The sequence below is a fragment of the Chlorocebus sabaeus genome, chromosome 1, assembly GCF_047675955.1.
Source record: "Chlorocebus sabaeus isolate Y175 chromosome 1, mChlSab1.0.hap1, whole genome shotgun sequence".
Classification (NCBI taxonomy): domain Eukaryota; kingdom Metazoa; phylum Chordata; class Mammalia; order Primates; family Cercopithecidae; genus Chlorocebus; species Chlorocebus sabaeus.
Window position 1 is genome coordinate 13806413 of NC_132904.1, and position 26139 is coordinate 13832551.

The 26139-nt window shown below is 43.9% G+C and overlaps 2 protein-coding genes across 3 annotated transcripts in view; one reads left to right on the forward strand and one right to left on the reverse strand.

The window, feature by feature from the left end:
- The first annotated feature begins 5703 nt into the window (after positions 1–5703).
- Positions 5704–10346, forward strand: MRPL16 (mitochondrial ribosomal protein L16). Its single transcript, XM_007997153.3, has 4 exons — positions 5704–5898; positions 6586–6651; positions 8642–8790; positions 9649–10346. The coding sequence occupies exons 1-4, from the start codon at positions 5844–5846 to the stop codon at positions 10132–10134; spliced, it is 756 nt and encodes a 251-aa protein (XP_007995344.1). The 5' UTR covers positions 5704–5843; the 3' UTR covers positions 10135–10346.
- Positions 10347–13776: 3430 nt separating this feature from the next.
- Positions 13777–26139, reverse strand: part of STX3 (syntaxin 3) — a 46848-nt gene continuing 34485 nt past the window's right edge. Inside the window, exons 5-11 of one of the 2 annotated variants that reach the window (XM_007997174.3) lie at positions 25764–25831; positions 24257–24365; positions 23329–23402; positions 22983–23117; positions 21026–21136; positions 19095–19208; positions 13777–15631 (exon numbers count right to left, since the gene is read on the reverse strand). In XM_007997174.3, the coding sequence (XP_007995365.3) occupies positions 19125–19208; positions 21026–21136; positions 22983–23117; positions 23329–23402; positions 24257–24365; positions 25764–25831 (581 nt within the window). In that variant the 3' untranslated portion in view covers positions 13777–15631; positions 19095–19124. The remainder of the gene's footprint in view (positions 15632–19094; positions 19209–21025; positions 21137–22982; positions 23118–23328; positions 23403–24256; positions 24366–25763; positions 25832–26139) is intronic. The other variant, XM_007997209.3, reaches the window with a different exon arrangement.

A 26139-nucleotide genomic window follows, 5' to 3' on the forward strand; every position in this document is an offset into this window, starting at 1 on the left:
AGAAAGAAGGGAAGATTGCTAACAAATACCTTCCCTCCATTTAGGGATTGTATAGAATTGCACTTGCCTTTAATTAGATGTATGAATAACAAGCATATGGTTGAAGTACACTGTCGAGGAACTGGAGCTAAATATCTGACACTTCCAGTTCCTTCAAATTGAGATCCTACAATTATGTGAAATAGCAAAAGCCTCAACTCGGTCAGAAGTGCAAATGGTTCTGAGATTAAAATGAAAAAAAGAAAAGAGAGGAATGAGAATTCTAGCCAAGAAAATAAAAATAGAGAGCGTGGAACTTAACAAAATAGTTCTAAATTTTATCTTGAAGAACAAACATGTTAAACATAGCCAGTATGTTTTTTATAGATTGCAAAAACAAAGAACTTGATGGAACAGATATAAAAATGTGTAATAAAGTGACAATGACTAAAACAATGTAGCACCAGTCTCAGAACATGGGAATGGAACAAAATGTCAAAAGGAATTCCCAAAAGCTGTGAGAATTTAGTACATTATAAAGTCACATATTAAGGCCGGGCCTGGTGGCTCACACCTGTAATCCTAGCACTTTGGCAGGTCGAGGCAGGTGAACTATTTGAGGTCAGAAGTTCAAGACCAGCCTGGCCAATGTGGTGAAACCCCGTCTCTACAAAAACTACAAAAATTAGCCAGGCGTGGTGGCACGCGCCGATAATCCCAGCCACTTGGGAGGCTGAGGCAGGAGAATCGCTTGAACCCAGGAGGCGGAGGCTGCAGTGGGCCGAGATCACTGCACTCCAGCCTAGGGAAAAGAGCAAGACTCTGTCTCAAAAAAATAAAAAATAAAAATAAATAGGCCAAGAGCGGTGGCTCACGCCTGTAATCCCAAGACTTTGGGAGGCCGAGGCGGGTAGATCACGACGTCAGGAGATCGAGACCATCCTGGCTAACATGGTGAAATCCCGTCTCTACTAAAAATACAAAAAATTAGCCGGGCGCAGTGGCGGGCGCCTGTAGTCCCAGCTACTCAGGAGGCTGAGGCAGGAGAATGGCATGAACCCGGGAGGCGGAGCTTGCAATGAGCCGAGATCGCTCCACTGCACTCCAGTCTGGGTGACAGAGCAAGACTCTGCCTCAAAAAAAAAATAATAATAAATAAATAAATAAATAAAGTCACATATTAAATGAGAATTTTCAGCTTTGAGAAAGAATTATGTTATATCCCTACCTCTGGCCTTTGTAAGCAGTATTAATATATTTTGACTTATTATTATTATTTTTTTTTTTTGAAACGGGTCTTAGTATGTTGCCCAAGCTGGAGTACAGTGGCACAATCACAGCTCACTGCAGCCTCAGCCTCCGGGGCTCAAGCAATCCTCTTACCTCAGCCTCTCAAGTAACAGGAGGCCAGGCGTGAGCCACCACGTCTGGCCAATATTTTATTTGTGTAGAGATGGGTTCTTGCTGTTTTGCCCAAGCTAGTCTCGGACTCCTGGGCTAGGCAATACTCTCATCTCAGACTCCCAAAGTGTTGGGATTACAGGCATGAGCCACTGCACCTGGCTGAAAGTCAAAATTCTTAAGACAATTACTGACAGGTTTTTACTGCATAAAAATTTTAAATAGTCCTACCTCAAAAACAATCAAGATATATTGAAAACTGAAAACAATTAAAACATACAAACAGCTGGGTACAGTGGCTCACACCTGTAATCCCAACACGTTGGGAGGCCGAGGCCGGCGGATCACTTGAGGTCAGGGGTTCAAGATCAGCATGGCCTACATGGTGAAGACCCATCTCTACTAAAAATACAAAAATTGGCCTGGCATGGTGGTGGGCACCTGTAATCCCAGCTACTCAGGAGGTTAAGGCAGAAGAATTGCTTGAACCTGGGAGACAGAGTTCGCAGTGAGCTGAGATCACCCCACTGCACTCCAGCCTGGATGACAAGAGTGAAACTCTGTCTCAAAAAATAAATAAATAAAAATAAAACATATACAACCTAATAGGAGGTACTATACTTAATACATAAGCAATTTTGAATTGATAAGAAAAAAAGCAAAAGAATTTTAAAAATAGACAAAGTATACAAGCAAATCACACACACAGAAAACAAATAGACAAAAATATGTGAAATCAAGGACATGAGAAAAAGTGTGACATCACTTATCATTAAGGAAATGCAAACTAACCTATAACCAGTGTGTAGGTTATATTAAGTAAAACTCAGGGAATGGCATCAGAAATCAACTTTAGTTACGACCGGTTATCCAAATCAACTCTGTGAGGCTGGGTTGGGTTTGATTTTGTGTGTGTGTTTTTTGTTTGGTTGGTTTTTGTATTTTCTCATTACTCTCTTACTTAAAACATAAAAATTAAAAAGTTGTGTTGTCACTTCTAATCACAGAAAACATTCTCACTTCAGTACCTAAAATGTCTAATACTATGAAACAGTCACAACTCTGAATTCCATTTAAAAGAAAAGTGACTCTCCTCCCCCAGCTCGGCCCTGCTTCAGATAGAGAGATAATAGTAAAAACAAAATGGGGAGCATGGGGTGAACCTGTTTTCTCATCTTGCACTTTTACTAATCAATAAGATCTTTCCTATCCCCAGTCTGTAATCAATAAGATATTTCCTATCCCCAGTCTGTCACTATTTATGATGCCTCTGAGATGGTGGCACCTGGTGTGAGCTGAATAGGAACCCTCAAAAAGTATATCATCTTGAAGACCTAACCCCCAGCATTTCAGAATGTAACCTTATTTGGAGACAGTATCTCTACAGAGGTAATCAAGTTAACACGAGGTCATTAGGATGGACTCTAATCCAATTTGCTGAAATTTTCATTCACACAGACAGACATATACAGAAGAAAGATGATGTGAAGAGACGTAGGAAGAAGACGGTCATCTCCACGCTAAAGAGAGGCCTGGAAAAGATCCTTCCTCACAGCCCTTAGAAGCAACAAGCAACCCTGCAGACACCTTGATTTCAGACTTCCAGCCTCCAGAACAGTGAAGCAATAAGCTTCTGTTGTTTAAGCCACCCAGTGTGTGGCACTTTGTTTCGTGTTTGTGTGTTTGTTTGTTAAGGGACAGGGTCTCACTATGTTGCCCAGGCTGTTCTTAAAGTCCCAGGCTCAAGTAATTCTCCCACCTCAGCCTCCCAAAGTGCTGGCTTACAGGTGTGAGCCACCACGTCCAGCCTGTGGTACTTTGTCATGGCAGCTCTTAGGAAACTAGTACAGCACTCAACAGTACTTTCCTTCTTAAAGAAGAATTCATAAAGCACTCATGAGAGAAAGAGGGTGCTTTAATAGTGATATCCAGTCTCTAAACAAACAAAGTGCCACACACTGGGTGGCTTAAACAACAGAAGCTTATTGCCTCACTGTTCTTGAGGCTGGAAGTCTGAAATCAAGGTGTCTGTAGGATTGCTTGTTGCTTCTAAGGGTTGTGAGGAAGGATCTTTTCCAGGACTTGTCTTTGACATTTTGAAGTGCTAGAGGTCAGGACTTCAAGATATCAAATGTTTCACATGCATAAACACACGCGTGCGTGCACACACACACACACACACATGCACCCCTGCTGAGGATCTCTCATCTGCCATTCCCTTGATGCAGGCAAATTCATCTCTGCTGAGTTGTTGGCTGGTTGCACATGATTCTTCCCTCAGGCCCAGGACATCCATCATCACACCTACTCCACCTTCTTTCTCCCTGTCTTTGATGTAGTTCTGTTGGACAGGATGTAAGAAACCCTACCTTGGCACTCTACACTGGAGTCCACACCTAGTCATGGAGTCCACACCTAGTCAACAGGACATGCACACCTTTGCCCCACCATCAATGGAAATGTGGCTACTTCCCAACTGCAACTCTCTACTTTTGATGCCACAGGCAGCTTCTACCAGCCTCCAAACATACCATTTTCTCAAGCCGGTGTCAAACCCCAATGCCCAGTGTCCCTCAAACTGCAGAAGAATTATATTAAACTCTCTGAATGATCTAGAAATGTCTTTCACTGGGCTTGAGAGAGCACCCCTCAACCCTTGCCATTGAATAGAGGAAGGCATGAAAGTCACAGTACTCCAACAACTCTATTAATGAAATTTTTATTATAATCTCCAGTCTCCACTTCCTGTCTTGGCTTTTCTAGTGTTTTTTACAGGCTGGCAGAGAATGGGCAGCTAAAAATAGCAAAGCCAGTTCCTACCACCTGCTGCACAAACTCTGCCTAAGAGGCCCAGCACCTCACTTTGAAATGTGGAGATTACCTTGTGGTCCCAAGCAAAACTGAGGCAGAAACAATCGCATTTTAACATCTTGTTATAAATGTAACATTGAGTGGTGTTTTTCACCTTTCATATTGACAAAGCTCTAGGAAAATTATAATATCCTTCTTTAGCAAGGGTGTTGATCAAAAAAGCACTCTGATAAGCTGTTCATGGAGGCCAATTTTGCACAACTATATAAAGTCAAAAGATTTAAAATGAACATTCCCTTTGATCCATAAATTTATCCTTTTGAAAGTGCCCAAAAGAAATACAAAATAACAAAAACGTACAAGGCTGTTTACTGCAGCATGGCCTATAACAACAGATTTGTAAATAATTTAACTGAGCAACAATAATTACTCATTATGATGAACACATTCATAGAAATACTTTAATATAACCAGTGAATACTGAGACAGAAAACAAGAAGACTAATTGGCATTGTTCTTTCTTCTTGGTCAAACAATTAAGGAGTTGATGCATTCTTTGCACCTGTTGATTTAATAGATGAGATCAGCTGAAATAGCTTTTTTGTAAAACTTTAGTAACTCTTCCAGGTGACACTGAATTTATTTTACCTTGAAACCTCTGGAATAAGTGTAGACACATTAATTTTCCTCATGGTACTATGGTAGATGCTCAAGAGAGGTTTGTTGAATGAATAGTCACCTAGAAGCCCAGAAGCCCACTTTGACTTGTCCCACTTTTCTGAACCAAACCAATGTATTTCTTAAATGCATTTGATTGATGTCTCATGCCCCTCTAAAATGTATAAAGCCAAGCTACACCTCTACCACCTTGGGCACATGTTCTCAGGCCATGGTTGCTCATATTTGGCTCAGAATAAATCTCTTCCAATATCTTACAGTGTTTCACTCTTTTCATCAACAATATTGTTCATTCACTGAGATCTCTGGAATCCCAGACTGTGCTCAAATTCTGATGGTACTGTTTTCCTGTTGTGTGACCCAGAACAAGTTAAATTATTTCACCTTCAGGATGGAATCTGCAAAGTAAGTATAATGACTTATCTCAGATTCGTTGGCACGATTAATGAATGAGGTACTCAATGACACACTGCAATTGCCCTATAAATGTTAAACCATTGCCAAATCTGGTATTCTCCTAATGTCTTTGAGGGGTCCCCTAGAAAAAGGTCTCAAAGGCTGTGAATCCTAAGGGACCACTTTGCTAAGCAACCGGCAGGCATTCACAGTTGTACTCCGCAGAAAAAAATAAATAAATAAAACAAAAGACTCCCCGCCCCGCCGCCCTCTTCTGGGGAAAAACTGGGGATTGGAAGAACCCTAGAGGGCCAACAAGGCACCTGGGCGTGGCTGGGCGGACAGCGCCTTTGACCGGCGGAACTCAACCTCCGCCGGAACTCAACCTCAGTCGCTCGAGTTTCTTTCGCTTCCGTCGGGACTCTGCGGGGGTGGAACGGAGTGAACACAACTTCCGGCCACACTGAGCGGTGTCCTGAGCTGATTCCAGCTAGGCACTAGGGCGCCGCTGCCTACCAGGGTGGAGGGGACCGCTGTAGTCGCTGTGGGGACCTCCGCGCTACCGGGCGTCCGTGACCATGTGGAGGCTACTGGCTCGCGCTAGTGCGCCGCTCCTGCGGGTGCCCGTGTCAGGTCAGAAGTCCCTTTTGGTTCCTAAAGACTTTACCCCCCCCTTCCTCCCCCACCCTCCAGTTCTTTTTCTCCCTAACCCAAAAGGCGGCTCTGCATATGCTTGGTGAAGCACTGGTTAAGGACTACACTATCCCACCGCCGACTTCCACCTTAGGGGTTCGTGCAAGAGGGTCACAACTGCGTCTGGGAGTCGGCGCCCAGAGACCCCGGCTGGCTTTCTGCGAAGCCTAAGCCTCTGAGTACGTTTAGTGGAACCCGCATCCCAACCTCAAGACTCTTCCGGCGGAAGTACTTTTGGGCCGGCTTGGTGGCTCACGCCTTTAATCCCAGCACTTTGGGAGGCCGAGGCGGGCGGATCACTGGCGGTCAGGAGTTTGAAACCAGCCAGGCCAACATGGTGAAACCCCGTCTCTACTAAAAATACAAAAAAAATTAGCTGGGCGTGGTGGCGGGCGCCTGTAATCCCAGCTACTCCGGAGTCTGAGGCAGGAGAATCTCTTGAACCCGGGAGGCGGAGGTTGCAGTGAGCAACCCCTGCAATGAGATCGCGCCACTGCACTTGGGACTGGGCGACAGAGTAAGACTCCGTCTCAAACAAATAAGAATAAGAAGTAGTACCTTTGGCCCAGGTTGTATCGGGGTCCTGGTCTTGTTACCTTCGTCGTTTAACTTGGTTTGTCTTTGTAGATTCTTGGGCACCCCTCCCCGCCAGTGCTGGCCTAAAGACACTGCTCCCAGTACCAGGTTTTGAAGGTGAGAGCTTGCCTTTCTGCTGTTTGTAAATCTTTTCTCTGATGGAAACCAGGAGAGGGTGGGAGATGACATAGGAGTGTTCTTGTGTTTCCCGTCCCCGTTCACTCTTTCAATAACTATGTTTTTAGAGCGTACTGTCTTGCCAACCAATATTCTGAGCACTAGAAATAAAGAACAAAGGAAACCAAAAAAGTTCCCTGCTCTTAGGGAGCAGCGTCTAATGAGATAGCTCCCCTAACGCCTGCCACTGGTGTGTGGCCCATGGTCCATTCAGCCAGTAGTCAGTTGGCCTGAAATCTGGATTTTTGGCCAGGCACGGTGGTTCACGCCTGTAATCCCAGCACTTTAGGAGGCAGAGGCGGTGGATCACTCCAGGCCAGGAGTTGGAGACCAGCCTGCCAACCTGGCGAAACCCTGTCTCTACTAAAAATACCAAAAATTAGCTGGTAGTACACACCTGTAATCCCAGCTTCTCAGGAGGCCCGTGCACTCCAGTCTGGGCAACAGAGTGAGACTTTGTCGCAAAAGAAAAAAAAAAAAATCTGGATTTTTTATGTTCTCTCCAAATAAGGTTCCATATATGCAGTCATCTAACGATGTCTGAAAAATCTGTTAAATGTAAGATAAGCCACAATATTGTAAAACTAGTTTACTTTTTAAAAAAGAAATATACTGGAACCCTCAAAAAAATGAATAGGGTCTGTACATCTGAGGGTCTTCTGTACAGAACTGTTAAACCACTATATGTTTGGAAAGTACATTTGACTTGTAGGTGAAAGAAAGCATTACTAAGTTTCTCTGTAGCTGCATATAGAAGCTGAGGGACAGCTTCTGAAACTCTGATAGTAATAATTTGATATTTCCTCAAACTCTTCTGTTTTGTATTTGTCTCCATTATAAAGCCATACTTGGTTCACTTTATAAATTTTTTTAAATAATTTATATGTTAATTTTTTTCCCCAAATTGTCAAGGATGATAAAGATGTCACATGTCTGGCCTGAAGTTTTGTCCGCCCACCCAGACCTGGCACACTGACCTGTGCAGGTCTCAGCATGAAAAGTCCCTGCATATATGAGAGAAAGAGCATTGATCAAAGGATTCCTAGGTTGGAAGTTTCTCAACAAGAATGTGGCAGAGCTAGAGAACTTAGATATTTTTATGTACAATGTAGTATTCTTCCACTACCCCCATTAACATCCAGAGAGGCAGAGAAATATGTGTATATATTTTTGTGACATGCTGTGTAGTTTGCTGTTGAACTGGATGGCATAGACCAAATTATAAAATGTTTCTAGCCCTTGGGTTCCTCTTCTATAAAATGGAGATTAAAAATACTACCTGCCTAATGTCCCGTTTGTTGATCTGGGTAATAGTGATGTGTGTTCATGTGTTCACTTTCTGGTAATTCACTGAGCTGTATATTTTCAGTTTGGCCCTTTGATATATCTGTGTTAAACTTTGACAAGTTAAAAATTTTTAAAAAGGGAGCCCTAAAAGAATATCAAGGCTATACAGTTGTCTTAAAGATTAAGCGAACTAGTGATTTCCAAAAAATCCCTGTTACAGTGTTAAGCACAGAGTTGGTCATTAATAAATGCATTTGGATTCAGAGGACAAAACTTTGCTATCTTTAAAGTTTTAGAAACATTTGCATTAGCCACTGTCATAGCCAGAAGATTCCATTGTCACTAAAAGCATCTGCAAAAATGCAATATACCTTTAGAATTACTATTCAGTGGTAACTTTTAAGACTTGCAGGCTGGATATGGTGGCTCACACTTGTAATCCCAACACTTTGGGAAGTAAAGACAGGAAAATCACTTGAGGCCAGGAGTTTGAAACCAACCTAGGCAACATAGTGAGACCCTGTCTCTACCAAAAAACGAAGAAGAAATTAAGACTTTCTCCTGTTACAAATCTTTCTAGGAAGAAAATAGATCTTTTGAGATGTGTAGTTTTACTTTATCCTGGTTGTCTGTGTCCTTTTAGATGTTTCCATTCCTGAAAAACCCAAGCTTAGATTTATTGAAAGGGCACCACTTGTGCCAAAAGTAAGAAGAGAGCCTAAAAATTTGAGTGACATACGGGGACCTTCCACTGAAGCTACGGAGTTCACAGAAGGCAATTTTGCAATCTTGGTGAGTGAATTCAGCATCAAGCAGCAATGGGATGGAAGCTAGGGAATAACAAAATCTCATACTCCTTGGGATAATTTAGTCTCTTCCTTTACAGTTTGTATTAGAACTGCCACCAGTAGCTCTTTAAACTGATACGTACAGAGGCTACTGAGTACCCAGTAAACATTTGGGTTATACATTTTTTTTTAATGGAGAATGAAAATAATGTAAAAGCGGAAGGAAGAGGCTAATTTGCCCCATAATCAGATCATGAGATCTTTTCAAGCCCTGGTAAAATAAAACCACCCACAATTTAAGATGTGGAAAACAGCTGTTTCCTTACTTGTTGAGTAGCTTCCATGAAGACTTGATGTCAGCAGCTACACAGATGGGTGTGCACTAGGATTTATTTTCCACCAGGCAGCCAGATATTCTCAAGTCCCCTTCCTGCAGCCTAATCACCCCCACTGACCTCTCAGAACCTCCTGCCCACTCTCCCCATTCCTCACCCTACTTCATCCACATTGGCTTCTGTTCAACTTGCCAAGCCCTCTGCTGTGCCAGGGCCTTCACATAAGCCTTTCTTATGCCTGGCACACTCCTCTCTTTTCCCTTGGCTAGTTGTTCTTTTTATTCTGGCCTTAGCTTTAGATGTCACATCTTCAAAGAAGCCTTCCCTGGCTCTCCACTGAAATGGGTCCCCCTTCGCTGTCTTTATTACTGTGTACCCTAGGCTTTTCCTTCATGAGACTTACTAAAACTAAAGTTTTATTTTCAGTTGTATCATTGAAGCCACAGTTACTAGAAGAGACAAAATAATAGAGCCCATAGAAGATATCAAAGTCTGCATGTGTTTCTAATTCTCCCATTCACTTTTAGGCATTGGGTGGTGGCTACCTGCATTGGGGCCACTTTGAAATGATGCGCCTGACAATCAACCGCTCTATGGACCCCAAGAACATGTTTGCCATATGGCGAGTACCAGCCCCTTTCAAGCCCATCACTCGCAAAGGTGTTGGGCACCGCATGGGGGGAGGCAAAGGTGCCATTGACCACTATGTGACACCTGTGAAGGCTGGCCGCCTTGTAGTAGAGATGGGTGGGCGTTGTGAATTCAAAGAAGTGCAAGGTTTCCTTGACCAGGTTGCCCACAAGTTGCCCTTCGCAGCAAAGGCTGTGAGCCGCAAGACTCTAGAGAAGATGCGAAAAGATCAAGAGGAAAGAGAACGTAACAACCAAAACCCCTGGACATTTGAGCGAATAGCCACTGCCAACATGCTGGGCATACGGAAAGTACTGAGCCCATATGACTTGACCCACAAGGGGAAATACTGGGGCAAGTTCTACATGCCCAAACGTGTGTAGTGACTGTAGGAGATAACCGTATATAGGCTATTGGAAGAAGGATTCTGCATTTCTGTTCCCCTCAGCCTACCCACTAAAGTCTTTGGGTAGCTCTTAAGCCATAACTAAGGAGCAGCATATGAGATGATTTCTGAAAAACAATGTTATTTGTTGATTTAAAAAGAAAACTGTATTATATTTTTACTAAATAAAATTTGAACATCACTTCAGGATATAACTTCTCATTGGTCATTCTTAATCCCTTAAAAGATTAAGAAATAGGCCTGAATGACTGTGAAGAGTTCTTGGTTCTCCCGGGGTGTAAGATGAACATGAAGGCTGAAACAAATGTTTGCATTTCCCCATCTATGATGCAAGTCTCACTTAAATGTTTATACTGCCTTTTATATGTACACACTTCAGAAGCCGGTTTCTGTGATATTTTACTAGGTTTAAAACACATTTTTAGAGTAAGAAAAAAAACAACACTACATAGATCAATTGATTCAACATTTATTGATGCCCAGTTACCCAGCTTCTCACAATCTTGGAAGGGGGATGTTGGACAATATGCAAGGAACATACCCTTTGCCTTTTAGCAAAAAACCAATAACAAAAGTTAGAACTGTGTGGCCTTTTCTAGGTCTGAAATTCTCCAAAGATGGAGGGCGTTTGGCTCTGTGTGCCCCTGCAGAATCTAGTACAGTGCTATGTGCCATGCAACACGTAAATTCTTACAGCTAGTGAATGAGGGCCCCCTGGGACTCAGATCCTCACAGCTCCAGCTCCCTGTTTGCCCAGATTAACGTTTTCCAGACCTAACCAGCTGCAGTGTTCTATCCCCTATTCAAATTAAAGGAAGCACAAATTAATAGAAGTATTAAACCATTGGCTTTTGAAGGTGGGTAGAAAACAGCACTGACCAAAATATTTTTAAATCCCACTTTCTTAAAAAATAGGGTATCAAAGAAATAATTTACTTTCAAAAGTACAAACTTAGCAGTTGTGTGCTCCTCACCGTTGTATACTGTGATTTTTTTAAATGAATTTTTGTTACATAATCACTAAATAAGTTATCTGCACTAGAACTCATATTCACATAGCTGGTTTTAAAGCTGAACACAACTGAACCTTGAATGGAATTGGGGATGTATTTAGAACAGTTTTTATTTTTTTTTTTTTTGAGACGGAATTTCGCTCTTGCTGCCCAGGCTGGAGTGCAGTGGCGCTCAGCTCAGTGCAATCTCCGCCTCCTGCATTCATGCAGTTCTCATGCCTCAGCCTCCCAAGTAGCTGGGATTACAGGTGCAAGCCACCATGCCTGGCTAATTTTGTATTTTTAGTAGGTATGTTGGTAAGGCTGGTCTCAAACTCCTGACCTCAGGTGATCCACCTGCCTCGGCCTCCCAAAGTGCTGGGATTACAGGCATGAGCCACCATGCCCAGCCTGTAACAGTTTCTTACACATAAATTACTGGCCAGCAGTTTCAGCTAGCAACACAAATCAGGTGAGAGGTGAAGTGAGTGATAACCTCATTTCACCTTTCTCACCCGACACCTTTATCTGTTCTTTGTTATGGTTCACAAAGTGTTCTACTGATGTGTGAGTTCAGTCATACTATAAACCTGTCTTTTTTATTTTGTGGGCCTGTATTTCGTTACTGAACCACAGTTCTGGGGCCAGCCATCTTCTCCACAGATTAAGAGGCTGTTGCTAGAACCCCACCATGACCACCCACAGAAAAAGCACTTTAAAGTATGTTGTGGTAATGGGGAGAAAGGTTGGTAGCATTTTTGCATGAGTCGATCAGCCTATTCCCAAGCGGCTTTACACAGCCTCTGATAGTAACAAACTGTGTTCTCATTCGTACCTTAAAGAGTTGAGGAGTCAAACCCAAAGACTTGTCCCCACCTGAAATTAGAGCTTAATTATAAGTAATTAAGTCAGCAGGTATTTGAGTACCTGTAAGCAGCAGGCACTGTGCTAAAAAGTGGGAACACAGCAGTGAGCAAGATAGGCATGTGCTTATCCTTAAACTTCACTTTTAAGACTACTACTGGAGCCTGAAAGAGGAAACAGATGTAGAGTGGTCAAAGGTGAGACCTAGAGGAGCTTGAAGAACAGAAGTGCCCAGACTTGACCAACTCACAGCAGTTCAAGTAAGATCCTGCTGAGTCAGGTGTGCTACGATAGCTGGCCCCTTCACAGCCACACTGCACGTGCAGGCTGTAAGTTTCACTTCCTAAAGAGGCACCCACTCCGCTTTCTTCTCTACCCTGCAGTCCTCCTTTAAGCCATCTGCCTAATCAGCTATGTACCTGTACTCCCTGTCCCTGTCCTCCACCCGATTCTGTATAAGTTTGTTCTTCTTTGCATAATTCTTAATAAGTAGTTGATTGGTGCCCTGTTTCATAAGAAGTTTCATAATGGAAAGAGGAGAAGCTGATGAGGAGTCTGCGTGGAGAAGTGATGGTACCACAGAAGTGGAAGGAGGATTAGAAATGCCAGTCGATCAATCTGAGGGCTGTGGGAGATAATAGAAAAATGGAGGAAAAAAAAATCACAGATTATATAGCATGGTGTTCGTGGCTGGGATCACCAAATCCCTCTCACCCGGGGTAAGGGACTATACACAAGGCTGTGTTAACTTTCATTAACCTTGAAAGGGAAGAAATTTAATTTGAATTTACTGTGTGGCCGGCCCTTTTCCAAAAAGTTGAAGATACACCTAATTAAGAATGAATTCTTGTTCCTTTTGTCACTTCCAGATACCAAGGCTCAAACTGTTTAGCAGGAATCAACATCCTTGACCTGTACAAAGCATTCTGCCACACCAGGTTGCAGGACAGACTGCCGCCTTGTCCCCCCATCTCCTCCCACAGACTACCTGCTAACAGCTCATTCTTCACTCACTGTTCTGTCTCTGAAACATCCCTTTCCTTAGTTTTCTCTAACCTTTATTAGCACCGAATCCCACCCAGATTAAGGCACCTAGAGTGCCCCCAAGACGCAAAGGTTTCAAGTAAGTGAAAGGCGGCCTGACCGTCCCCACAGATGGCTCACCTTTTTCAGGCAAATATGCTCCCAATGGTGGAAGCTAGGATGATCGCAAGGATAATACAGCAGATCATGATCATGATCTTCTTCTGCTCATCCAGACAAGGAAAGAAAACACATGAGAAACATCACCGCAAAAAGTATTCTGCAGGGAGACGAGTGCACGTGGACATGGAAGAGGGTACGAAGGCAGAGAGCAACAGAAGGAAAAAGGAGATGGATCTGGCTTCTAGGACCCAGAATGCCAATAGAAATGTTATTTTTGGTGAGACATTCAAAAGTTAGATCAAAAGGATTCCCAGAGGATGTCTGGTGTGGTCATTCCGCCTTCTAGATAACATCATGACAGATCTCTCCCATTTTCTCCTACAGCCAGACACTCCCAAGGACTGAGCCAAATTCTTTTGGGGGGAACACCTCAAATCTGAAACACATAGTTACCCTGCATTCTGTGAGAGTTAAACCGTGTTCAAAAATTGCGCTTTTGAATCATCTGATCCAGCACATGGCTTAAAAAGATGTGAACTGCATTCTAAAACCTGAATAAAAATCACCACATGGTGGCACCAGATCAGTGTTTCTGCATGGAGACAGAGCCAGAACTGTTTCACAATCAATACAAAGTCATTTTTATTTTTAAATTAGCAATAAAATAATCAAGTTTACATTTAAAAAATACAAATAACAACAAAAACCTTCACATGTCGTATTCCAAACTGTAAGCCCCAGGCCTCAATGGAAGAGGAGAGCAAAGGCCTTTAGTGATTTTGTCTCTTGCGGCTGGAACCCATCCACTGTCTGACATCATAGCCATGGGCAAGAGGACATCCCCTTGGCTCTGTCTGAGTGCTGGATTGTGACCGGCAGCAAGTAGCCTTTGCAAAGGAAGCTAACGGACAGTGCCTGGATTAAGGGTGCTCACCCTGTCCTAGAAAGCATTAAAGTCAAAGCTGAAAATATACATGGTACCCAAAATCAAGGAGACTGCCAGAGAACAGGAGGGGATCTAAGGGATTTACCACTGGGTTAGCACAGACACTACACTTGAAGATTTCCTGGCAGCTGCTGCTGCTGCTTCCATGATAAGAATTGAGTGAGACAAAGAACCTGCCAAACTCATTAACCCAGTAGCAGGAAGAGCTACTGTGTAGCCTGTGGTGTTCCCCAACTGACTCAGCCCTCCAGATGAGACATCCTGTAGGCCACATGATTATCAAATTACTGAGGGATGCTCTCAGGACAAGCCTAGCATAGGCAGCAGGTGGGGAACGGTGTCAAAAAAACTATACTTTCTGTCTGCTAAGCAGAAGAACTTAATTGGGATCAGTTTAGCTCACTCCGGAGTTCTCATTTTATTCTCCCAGTATTCATCCAGAAAACAAGTTTCTTGATGATATGGGAAGATCACATTTCCACAGGGATTCATTTGCAGGTAAGCAAATGTCCTTTACCCAATTTTTATCCTGGCTCAAAGTTGGCTTTCTTTTTTTTTTGAGGTCATAATAGCTTCCATTTTTATTTCCTACTTCCTGAGAGAGACACACGTATGTGTACATACATCTCATACACAATTAGAATACATCTGGAACACATGAGTGAATATACCAGTGTCATGAAATATTTCCAGAGCTTAGGATTCTAGCACCTTGTCCCTTGCCCAATTTAAAATCCCTGATTATTTGTGGCCCCAAGGCAATAGTTTCACAAAGCATCACCTTCTAACAATGAACAGCCAGTTTCTAAGACTCAGACATGGAAACATATTCCATATCCTCAGCCTTTTGCAAAGCATAACTTCAGCTGACTGTATCATCCTGGTCCCTCCTTGAGTAAATACGAGAGACTACAACACAGAGAAAAATCAAAGTTGCCCCCCAAGCCGAACAACTAAGAGCTTAATTTAAGGCTGAATTTCAAACAAGTCAGCTCTTCAGACTAAAATGACATCTGCCAGTCCCTCCTGTTTTCAGGACATAGGGACAACAAACAGGATTGGCATCCTGCCAGGTAGAAGACGCAGATCCAAGCCTTATTGTTGCCAAACTTAGAAGAATCCTTCTGCTTTGTTAAAGATACTCCCCTACAAAAAAACATCGCAGTTTCTGGGAGAACACTCCATGAGGTAGAAAAATACAGCACCTTGGGAGGGTCTCACAAGAGCTTTCCCAGGTGCAAGGCATAATCTGACACACCACAGGGAGGAAGGAAGCTGGGTAGTTCACACAGTCCAGGAGAAAAGGTACTTGAGAGCTGGTGGGGCAGGAGGAGGCTCTGAGGAGAACTCAGGGTCGCATCAGGTAGATCACATTCCCCCAGGGCTAGATTGTTAGCTGAGTCAGGTCCAAGGGTGGTCGCAAGGAAACAAAGGAACGGGTTGCACTCGCTCTCAGGAAGGCCATTCAGACTCCATTCTCATCTGAAGACAAGGGCGGCCACACCAGGCTGGAGTGAAATCAGTTTCTAGGAGGCAGGGAAAGGAGGAGCTGATCAATACACACAAAGAAGGCAAAGGGCAACAGAAGGAGTCAGTCACAAACCTAGAAGGTGGGGAGGAAAGACCAGCAATCACTATGAAATACACAAACCCAGGACAGAACCTGGAGTTAAATATCCTACTATACAAAGGACAAAAAGCCCTACTATGAGAGGGAAAAAAAATAGAAAAGCCTCTAGGCCTTTTATAAGCCTTATCACAGGCTGTCCACACCCATGGAGATGTGGTGGGAAGGGACAATCCCTAGTGAAAACACCTGCTCTGCAGGTCCCACAGCAGCACCACCACAAAGACAGGCTGCAGGAGCTGCTTTCGAGTTCTCGATCTTCATGAACTCCCTGCTGCCTTTCTTTTAGAAAGCAGAAGGGCACAATGAAAAGCACACGGAAAAAGTTCAGGGGTCGTATTATGGTGGCTCCACCTTATGAGCTATGTAGCCTTGGGCAAGTTCCTTAACTTCATTGCTCTTTCCCCGTCTGTAAAATGAGGATACTATGAACTTAGAGCAAGCAGCTGGCGCATTACTAGGAAATATAAACACACCGTCTGCCCTCCTGTTCAGAGACCTCTCCCCCTTGGGTGACATGGAGGAAAAGGGGAGTCCAGACCTAGGCAACACATCAGTTTTGACTTTATTAGGGAACATGGAATAAACTACAAAAAAAAAAAAGCAGCTTAACAACTGCTCAGCAATTTAGCAGATTAAAGATACGTTAGCCAACCAAAAACAATGTATTAATTAGTCTGCTCCTCTTTGAGGAGTTATGTCCTGAAAAATGATTCATACACCTTCTGAAGTCCTGGAATTAGGAATAGAAAGGGGCACCACGAATTTGCATATCATCTTTCATCCAAGGATATGGAAAAATAACAACTATTCTGTCTTTTTAAAATTTCAACATCTATTTCAATCAGATTGTTCAGAGCCAAAACAAAATTTAAACTTCACATGCAAAAAAGTCAAGGGCTAGACTCCAAGTGCCAGAAAAAAGAGGGGGAAAAAAAATCAACAAACCACCTGTCTATGAGAGGTTGCTCATCTCACAGTTGCTTATCTTTCAAGATGAAGTTGAATGCTCAATGCTATAATAAGCTGACTTTTAGATCCTCTGGTCACATGGAAGGAAGGAGGAATAAGAAGAGACACACTGAAACAAATATAAAAGGAAGGCACAGCTCTGGGTATTGGCAGGGTATTATGTGCCAAGTCTTAAAAATGTTTATACCTCTTATCTCAGTAATCCAACTTATATGAGTTAATAAAGACAAAATTTAAATGAGAAAAATATTAAATAAGGTCACACTGTTAGCTATAGCAAAATAACATAAACCTCCAACATTGTGAAAATGTTAAATATTTGAGAGGATGACCACAATCTCATATTGGAAATTAGATTTACAAAGAGATTTTAATGCTGTGGAGTGATGCTTATAATTTTGTAACTGGGTAAAAAACTATGGATAATATAGTCTGAACTATGTAAAACTATGTCTGAGTGTGTGAACATGCCACAAGGTTATCAGCAATAATAATAAAAGTTCATTAGTTTTATATTTTCTGTATTGTATAGGTTTTTTTTTTTTACAATACATGCTATATTTTATTCAGAAAAATATTTTAAAAGTCACTGGCTGGGCGCAGTGGCTCATGCCTGTAATCCCAGCACTTTGGGAGGCCAAGGCAGGTGGATCACTTGAGTCCAGGAGTTCAAGACCAGCCTGGGTGACATGACAAAACCCCGTCTCTACAAAAAATATAAAAGTTATCCTGGCGTGTTGGTGTACACCTATAGTCCCAGCTACACAGAAGGGTGAGGCGGAAGGAACACTTGAGCCTGGGAGGCAGAGGTTGCAGCGAGCTGAGATCACGCCGCTATGCTCCAGCCTGGGCAACAGAGCAAGACACCATCTCAAAAAAAAAAAAAAAAATTTTTGTTTTAAAGTCACAAAAGTCTTAATAGTCCCAATAACCAGATTGATATGCTCACTACTATTAAACGTGATTCAGGCCAGGCGTGGTGGCTCATGCCTGTAATCCCAGCACTTTGGGAGGCTGAGGCAGGTGAATCACCTGGGGTCAAGAGTTTGAGACCAGCATGGCCAACATGGTGAAACCTCGTCTCTACTAAAAATACAAAAATTAGCCGGGCAAGGTGGCAGGCACCTGTAATCCCAGCTACTTGGAAGGCTGAGACAGGAGAATCGCTTGAACCCAGGAGGCGGAGTTTGCAGAGCTGAGATCACGCCATTGCACTCCAGCCTGGGGCATAAGAACAAGACTTCATCTCAAAAAACAAACAAACAAAAAACAACAACAACCAAAAAAAGGTGATTCAGGCTGGACGCAGTGGCTCAGGCCTGTAGTCCTAGCACTTCCCGAGGCTGAGGCGGGCGAATCACCTGAGGTCAGGAGTTCGAGGCCATTCTGGCCAACATGGCAAAACCCCACCTCTACTAATAATACAAAAATTAGCCAGGCACAGTGGGATGCGCCTGTAATCCCAGCTACTCAGGAGGCTGAGGCAGGAGAATCGCTTGAATCCAGGAGGCGGAGGCTGCAGTGAGCCGAGATCATGCCACTGCACTCCAGCCTGAGACAGAATGAGACTCTGTCTCAAAAAAACAGTGATTCAGTGGTAAGTCTATCATTTTTAACACATTTTCAAGAAAATTAATAGTCTAAATTATTTTACCATCACTATCCTCTAAGGTTCTCTAGGCTTTACAGATAAGTGGCTACCTACTTTTACAAAGAGAAGCTAGGTCCACTATTAGCTGTGTGAACTTGGCCCTGTTATTCAACATTCTCTTTGACTGAGTTTCTTTGTCTGTAAAATGTGCATAGTACTGTATCTGTCTCAAAAGACATTGTAAGGATTCAATGATATATGTATAAGGTGTTTAGTACATTGTCTGGGACAATGCAACACTCAAAAGTGTGTTAACTGTCATCATTTAAGACCCAGTCAGCAACAGAGAAAACTCTGCAGATCCAAATCCCAATTCAGAGCTTCCTTTACATTGAAAAGGATACAGAAAGTAAAGCCCAACATCCATGAAAATCAGTAAGAATTCAGAAGACAGACTCCAGATCCAAGACAGAGACGTACCCAACTTAGAAGCATGCTTCCTGAGTAAGGGGAGTCACATGGGGTGCTCAGGTATGCTAGGAGAAGTGGTGAGAAATATGACAAGACAGAGATTGGCGACAGAATCTTCAGGATAAGAACAAACAGAGACCTCACCCATGTACTGCAGCCAGAAACCAACAGAACTGTAAGGAGATAAAGAATCCACAGGCTACTGAAAGTTTTAGAAAGCTCAGTGTCCAAGGACAATCACGGGGAAAGAAGAGGAATTTGAAATTCCAAGCTAATTTCCTCTTGAGCAGCCAAATCCAGAGTCCCCAAGAACCATTCGTTTACTTACATTTCAGTGCAGCAGCCTCTTAGGCCACTCTTACTTCGACCCAACGGAAACTCCAATAATCAATGCTAAAATGCCCAGCAACACAACTACTAGCACAATGATAATTATCAATTTCTGGAGAGAGGAATAAGACAAAAACAAATCATTACTACAAACAACCAAAAAAATAACTACTCATCCAAAACCCAACCCCTGTCACCTCTACATAGAAAATATCTTACCAATCTGAATAAGAGGCCTACATCTCTACATAAAGACATCCTTCTAGGATACTTTATTTATTTTTAAGACAGAGTTTTTCTCTATCACTCAGGCTAGAGTGCAGGGGCATGATCATGGCTCACCACAGCCTCGACCTACTGGGCTCAAGTGATCCTCCTGCCTCAGCCTCCTGAGTACCTAGGACTATAGGCATGCACCACCATGTTCAGCTCATTTTTTTTATTTTTGTAGAGACAGGGTCTTCTCATGTTCCCCAGTCTGGTCTCAAATTCCTGGGCTCAAGCAATCCTCTCACCTCGGCCTCCCAAAGTTCTGGAATTATAGGCATGAATTGCCACACCCAGCCTAGGACACTGTAAATTTCTTAAATTACCTCTAGGCTAGGAATGCCAGCAGAGGGAAATATGGGGCCTCTCTCAGCTCTCAGCTCACACTGCAGTTCTGTGTATATGGACAGATAGAATCAGAGCCACTATCATGGGGTCTCTAAGGAGCAGTTGGCCAAGATAAAAAGTGACTGACTGATTTTTTCCGTTTTAAGAGGGAATGTAAAGGCATTTTTGATAGAGTTCTAATCTCCTACTTTTGTCCATTTGTCCCCTAAAGTACATTCCTACCTGTCAGGCCCAGTACACTGCCTGGATATCACAAAATACCACCCAGCCTGGATTCACCATGTAAAATAACTATCCAGTCCCCTAAATCCCTGCATAAGCAATAGGTAAAGTTGGAAGAAAAACAAAGAACTAAAGAACAACAGTATCAGAGCCCAAGAGAACCCATCAAAGGAGAAAAGTCTAAAAAGCAGAAGCCACCAGAGCTGAATACCCACAGTCGTGAGCACAGAAGCCCAGAAGTCCTTAAGCAGCAGGGGCACCAGAGGGTGGGCAATTACCGTGGGGGTGGAAGAAAGAGAATGATTGGGATCTGAACTTGAATCCCAGCGCCTCTACTTACTACGTGGCCTGAAGCCAGTTACTGAGTTGCTGACCCTCAACTGTCTCATTTATAAAGTAGAAATAACAGGTGCTCCATCAGATATGAGATAATGTATACACAGCAGTTAGCATGTGCTAGGTACAAGGCAGAGAAAAAGAGAAGGGAGGCGGGGCTTGGGCGCCTGGAGTGGAAGACAATGAAGAGAAGGTTTCTGAACAGAGGAGTCAAGTGTAACATCTGAAAGGCTCATGAGCTAAGTCCAGGAGAAGATTAGCAGCAACACCTGGGCCGTGCATCCATCCTACAGAACTGCCTTTCAAGTGTGGGTTCTTGGGGAGATAGCTTGTGAGCCAGATCCATGCAAGGCACACCTGGGAAGGAAGGGCAAGCAGCCGGTCTCTAGGAAAGGCTGAGGGAGGGGTTGATGAGGCCACGACAGGGAGGGAGGCGTGGGCTCAAGGACACAGGTGGGCGTGGCCAGGGAGAGGAGATGCTAGTAAGACAGCTGAGACTAAGGACAGCTGAGACGAAGGTGCTCACCCTCCGGGCTTCACTCTGATACTTGACAGCCTTTTTGGTATCTGCCACGGCCCGCTCCACGAAGCCCACTGACTGGTCCATGTTGTTCTCGATACGGTCAATCATGGATCCCTTTCCCCAGATGCAAGAGGTGGTGGCAGCAGAAACAGAGACAGGGAGAGGGAAGAGAAAGAGCGAGACACAGCAAACAAAATGGACTCTCTTCTCTGAAGGCCACAGGAGAGTCTCACCTTCCGGGCCTGACTCTGGTATTTCACAGCTTTTTTCGTTTCATCTCGTGCCTTCTCCACGTGGTCCACTGTGTGCATGACGTTCAACTCTATGTTATCTAACATCTCACCCTGCAAAGAACAGACTCTGGTCACACCCAGCAAACGTCTCAGGTTGGTCCTAGCCGATGTGGGGAAGGGATTCTCTTTCTTATAATCTTCGGTGGCAAGAGGAGCATCCAGAAACCTTGATGCATGGCGTTCCACAGGACACCCATTCACAGTCCTTGGTGGTGGGGTGGCGGTCACTTGTTCAAGAAGCATTCACTGAATGTTACTACTTCTCTGTGACCAGCACGCCACCAGGCATCTAGAACATACTGTCTAGATGCCTGGTAACTACCTATAAATATACTCTGAGGTATCCCCAGACAACCTTTGTTTTTTTTTTTTTTTTTTACACTTAAGCACATGGAGAGGAACCGAAATAAGGATAACTCATTGTTCTCAGGACATCATTAGGAAGCTGGCCTCTTCCTGGTCATTCAGACCTGAACCAACATCATTCAGCCTGAATTGAGTACATTCACTAACTGCGGAAGAGTGCCTGGCACACAGTAGGTGCTCAATAACTATCTGGGGTGGGGAACATTTGCTTTCTCTAAGTTATTTCCAGGCCCTTTAACTGACAGACATTAGGTTTACCCAAGCTATTTGGTTATATCTTCCCTTCCAGACAGTGGTCTCTTGATAAGCTTCCCAACCATTTCCTAGCAATCACTTCCTGATAGCGAAGTTTGATCATTCCAATTAATCTTAGTCATCTTAGGAATTCTCAACTACCCGACCCAACTCTATCACTTTATGGCAGTCTGTAAACAGAACAAGGCACTTACCACCATTTGAATCTCAAGCCAGTTCCTCGGCAAGGCAGTATGGGGGAAAAGAAGAGGTGGAATGGAGGGACTTGAGAAATGGTCTCAGAGGCCAGCCGGGAATGGGGGGAAAGCACCCAGACCCTCAGCAGGAAACCAATGGCAAAAACTAATCAAGCCGTGCTCGGGCTTCAACTAGGTTTTGCAGTCTGCCTAATACGGAAGCAATTTTCTCTCCTATCCAGGTGTCAGAGAGGCACAGCACCATGACCCTGTGGCACACTTAACTGTCCCATAAGAACTAGGAACCATCTGACTATGTGAAACTCGCACCCTATGCAGTCAATCCAGAATTCTATCCCGAGCAAGCATGCCTGGGACAAAGTGAGCTGTCAAACTAAGCACCAGAAGTGTTTCGAGTCTTTCTGTCAATGCTATTTTACTACTCCTTCATTCATGTTGTTGTCTGCTTTGTGCCTTAGCAAAAGGTGCCAAAATTAAAAAATAAAAAATAAAAAAATAAAAACAGGAAAAAAAAAGGGAAAAAAAAATTTCTGTGAAACCTAAGTTTTCCCTGTGAACTAGAGAAGATCACATTTTCAATGTCACCAGTGAACTAGTCCATATCAGGAGGCTGTTTTAAAACATCACCATTAGGAGCCCCCATTTCTGATTTTTAAAAAAGAAGAGAAAGAAAAAAAGACAAATCCTGGAAGGTCAGGCTGCAGTGAGCTGTGATCACGCCACTGCACTCCAGCTTGTGCAACACAGCAATACCCCATCTTAAAAAAAAAAAAAAAAAATCAAAACTCCGGGGGAACTAGGTAAGTGACAGAACACAAAACCCTGTATCAACTAGCAGTGACTGCAAGGCCAAGGGGATGGGGAAGAATGACAAGGCTAAGGTCACCCAAAGTGTCAACATTCAATTTGAATGCACACTTTCCCACGGGATTCTGTTTCTCCTTTATGCAAATTCCCAATGGTTCTCCGACCCTACCTCACTGGCTTCCAGTATTCCCTTCCTCCCTGTTCTCAGGCAAAAGGGAAAAGCCTGAGTTTTCCTCTCCCCGCTCCCCACGCTGGGACTCAGTGCCACTTACCTGATTCTCCACCAGCATGGCAATGTCCATAAACATGTCATGAAGCTCCTTGATGCTGCTCTCCAGCCTCACAATGTCCTTGTGCCGTCCCTCAATCTCACTGAGGGCTTGCTTGGAAATCTGAGAGTCAATGATCTATAACAGGCCACACACAGACAGACTGTCAGCTACCCCCGCGAGAAAGCCTGCCCCTGCCACAGCCCTCACACACACTCCTGGGGAGCTCCTTGCCTCCCTGAACTCTCTGCACCTGTGGCTCCCCCTCCACCTGCTGGACTGCATGAGCTCCACAGTGGCCTCCCTGCTCACAAGAGGGATGTGCTATCCAAGCACACAGGGCACTCACCCCAGAAGTGAAGATGGCCGGGTTGCCACTCTCCAACATCTCCTCCAGCTCCTCATCTGTTGTCTTTTTGCCAGCTTTGTAACAAAAGAAGTAGAGCGTCAAATATAAGATCATAGTGAAACACCATTTGATAAGGTCCCTGAAAATCAGGAACGTGACTTCCCTATAAAGACCATGGCCTTTACAGCACTCCCCCAATTGGCTCCTGACTCATCTTATTTTTCCCCTAACCCGAGCCATCCTTAACATTATCAGCAGTTACCTTCCTAAAGCACATATCTCATTACAGTGCTTCCCAGCTCAGAACATTTCCTTGCACCATTCACTACACTATGGCGTCCAAGACCCTCATAACACGCTAGTTCATGGGCAAGCCCTCCCTCAATCCATCCTAACCTTACGCTACTCCAGACACACCCTTTTTCCAGACCCTGGACAACCTGCCACTGCTGAACACACTTGCTCTTTCTTGATTACGTTCGTACCATTCCTCTCACCCAAGGCACCTTCCACTCCACAGGGCCCTGCCTTCCACATTACTAAATTCCTAAAGGGTATGGCTTTATTTATTTCTCTAATCCTCCCAGCAACTTACACCACACTTTTTATTGCATAAATGTGCTTTGCTGTCAAACAGACAGCAAAATGATACAATGAGTCCACAGGAGAGCAACTATTTGGCAAGTATTTCCCCTCTATATAGGAGACAATGCTGGACCGCATACAATAAAATTACTTGGGCCTGATAAACACAGTGTCACCTTTCAGCCTCCAGCACGGCATTCAGGATGTGCCAGTGCTGTAGGAGCTGCCCTAGACTTAGGCACAAAATGTGCTTGCTGCTTGCTCTACCAGGGCCTTGAAACTTGGGATGGACAACCAGGTGGCAGGAAAGGTGGAAGGCACACGCCAAACCTCAAGTACATACTAATTTCGAGCTGCCGCTGGATTCGCCCTTTGCTTCGTTCTCGAAAGTCCACCTGAGCTTCATTGTATTTGGTCATCACCTCCACAAACTTCCGAGAAAGGACAGAGTGCTGTGGGACGATGTAAAATGCAGTCAGCCCCCAGTGGCTCTGTAACTGTTATAGAACCCCTCCCCACCCCCACACAGCCATCTACAGTAGCACTGGACTTGGAAGTTTACTGAAACTGGTTTACTGCTGACCTCACATGGTAACTATGAGGCCAGAGGTCATGTCTAAATCTCTGAGCCCTACATCCACATGGACTAGCAGCATTTTTCTGGCACAACACCTGGCCTGCATTCTAAAACTGTCAGATTCCCTTACCACATGTCATACTTACCAAAGATCTTTGAGTTCTTACCCTAAACTCATCTCCCCAGCTTTTCCTGCTTATAAGTAGATGCATTATCTCAACAGCCCTGGATGCCTAAGCTAAAATCTTCCTAATAATTTTTATTCCTTGCTCACCTCTCAGCATCAAGCCCTACTTACTGGTTTCTCCTTTGGAAAATCACCAATATGTATACTTTTTCCAAACTCGCTACCACCATGCAAATTTAGACCAAAACCCTTGCAAAAACCTAACTAGGGACCTTCCAGTCTCCAGCTTCTTTCCCACTTGTAAACAGCTTTCAAATGGCTACCATAATAATCCTCCTAATACATTGCTGCCTGAAGCAAATGCCTGTAAGTTATAACATCAGATCCAAATTCCCTAGAATGGTCCTCAAAGACCTCTAGAATGTGACACTACGTTATTATGTGTCCGCTATCCCACAGCAAACTTTTTTCTCCAGAAAGCCTGCTGTCTTCACGTCTGCCCCTTACATCTACCCCTCACCACTACCAACCACTGCTGCCAACGCACACACATGTGCACGCCCCACTCCTGCCCCTGTGCCTCTCAGAGAGGGGAAACTGCTTCCTGAGCCTGTTCACGTTGGCACTCCGGCCCAGCCTCCTCTGGCTACCCCCAATTCTTCCTGAGATCTTTTGATGCTGAGAGCACCATGCATGTGTCTTCTTATCCCGTCCTCCTGCTGGATCTTAGGTAATAGCTTTCCATGCCACTTCAATGGCATGCCAGTTCTTTAAGGATAAGGATCATATCTTTGATGACCCCTAAAGTGCCTGGCTCCAAACTGGACAACCAATGACTAACAACTGTTTAGAAGACATTAATTTCCTCTCCTGCAAAACAAGGAGGTACACTAAATCCTAAGCTGTGCTCTAGGAAGCCTGAAGAAGCTGTTCAGGGGCCTCCTTAGAGAAGGAGAGTACAAGAGAGGGGCCAAAAGGCTGGACTCTGGCCCTGACCCCTATTTCAACCTGGAGAGTTCTCCTTTATCAGCTCTTCAAATTGAGTTTCAGATAAGGATTGTATTTAAAAAAAAAAAATCCCTCCACAGCTAAGGAAAAATAATAAGAAATTGGTCTAGATAATCATGAGACTAGGAGAAGTCTTACCTGGGATTTCCGAATCCGAAGGTCTGCCGATGACCTGACCTCATCTTCTTCAATATGCTTCTCCATGCCTAAAGAGAAGAGGAAGGTTATACTTGCAACCTATCTCCTCCTCCAAGAAACAAGCTGTTCAGTGAAACTTCCTCACTCATTGCCACACACCCAGCCCATGGAGATGTAACAACAGGTAGGTGGCACCTCAAAAGGTCAGCTCCCAGGTGAGCCACAGGACATGCATTCCACAGCCTTTACAATGACCAGGTTTTGGCATAACAGTTAACAGCTTGGGTTTTGGTCACCATGAGACTTAGGCTTGAATCCTTGCCCTGGCACTTACTGGGTGTGACTTTGAAAAAGCCACTTAACCTCTCTTAAATGT

Bases quoted from the DNA above. Each gene is read 5' to 3' on its own strand.
- MRPL16 (XM_007997153.3), top strand. From the start codon at position 5,844: ATGTGGAGGCTACTGGCTCGCGCTAGTGCGCCGCTCCTGCGGGTGCCC. The intron at 5,899-6,585 runs GTCAGAAGTCCC...TTGTCTTTGTAG, and splicing joins CCTGCGGGTGCCCGTGTCAG to ATTCTTGGGCACCCCTCCCC. The intron at 6,652-8,641 runs GTGAGAGCTTGC...GTGTCCTTTTAG, and splicing joins CCCAGTACCAGGTTTTGAAG to ATGTTTCCATTCCTGAAAAA.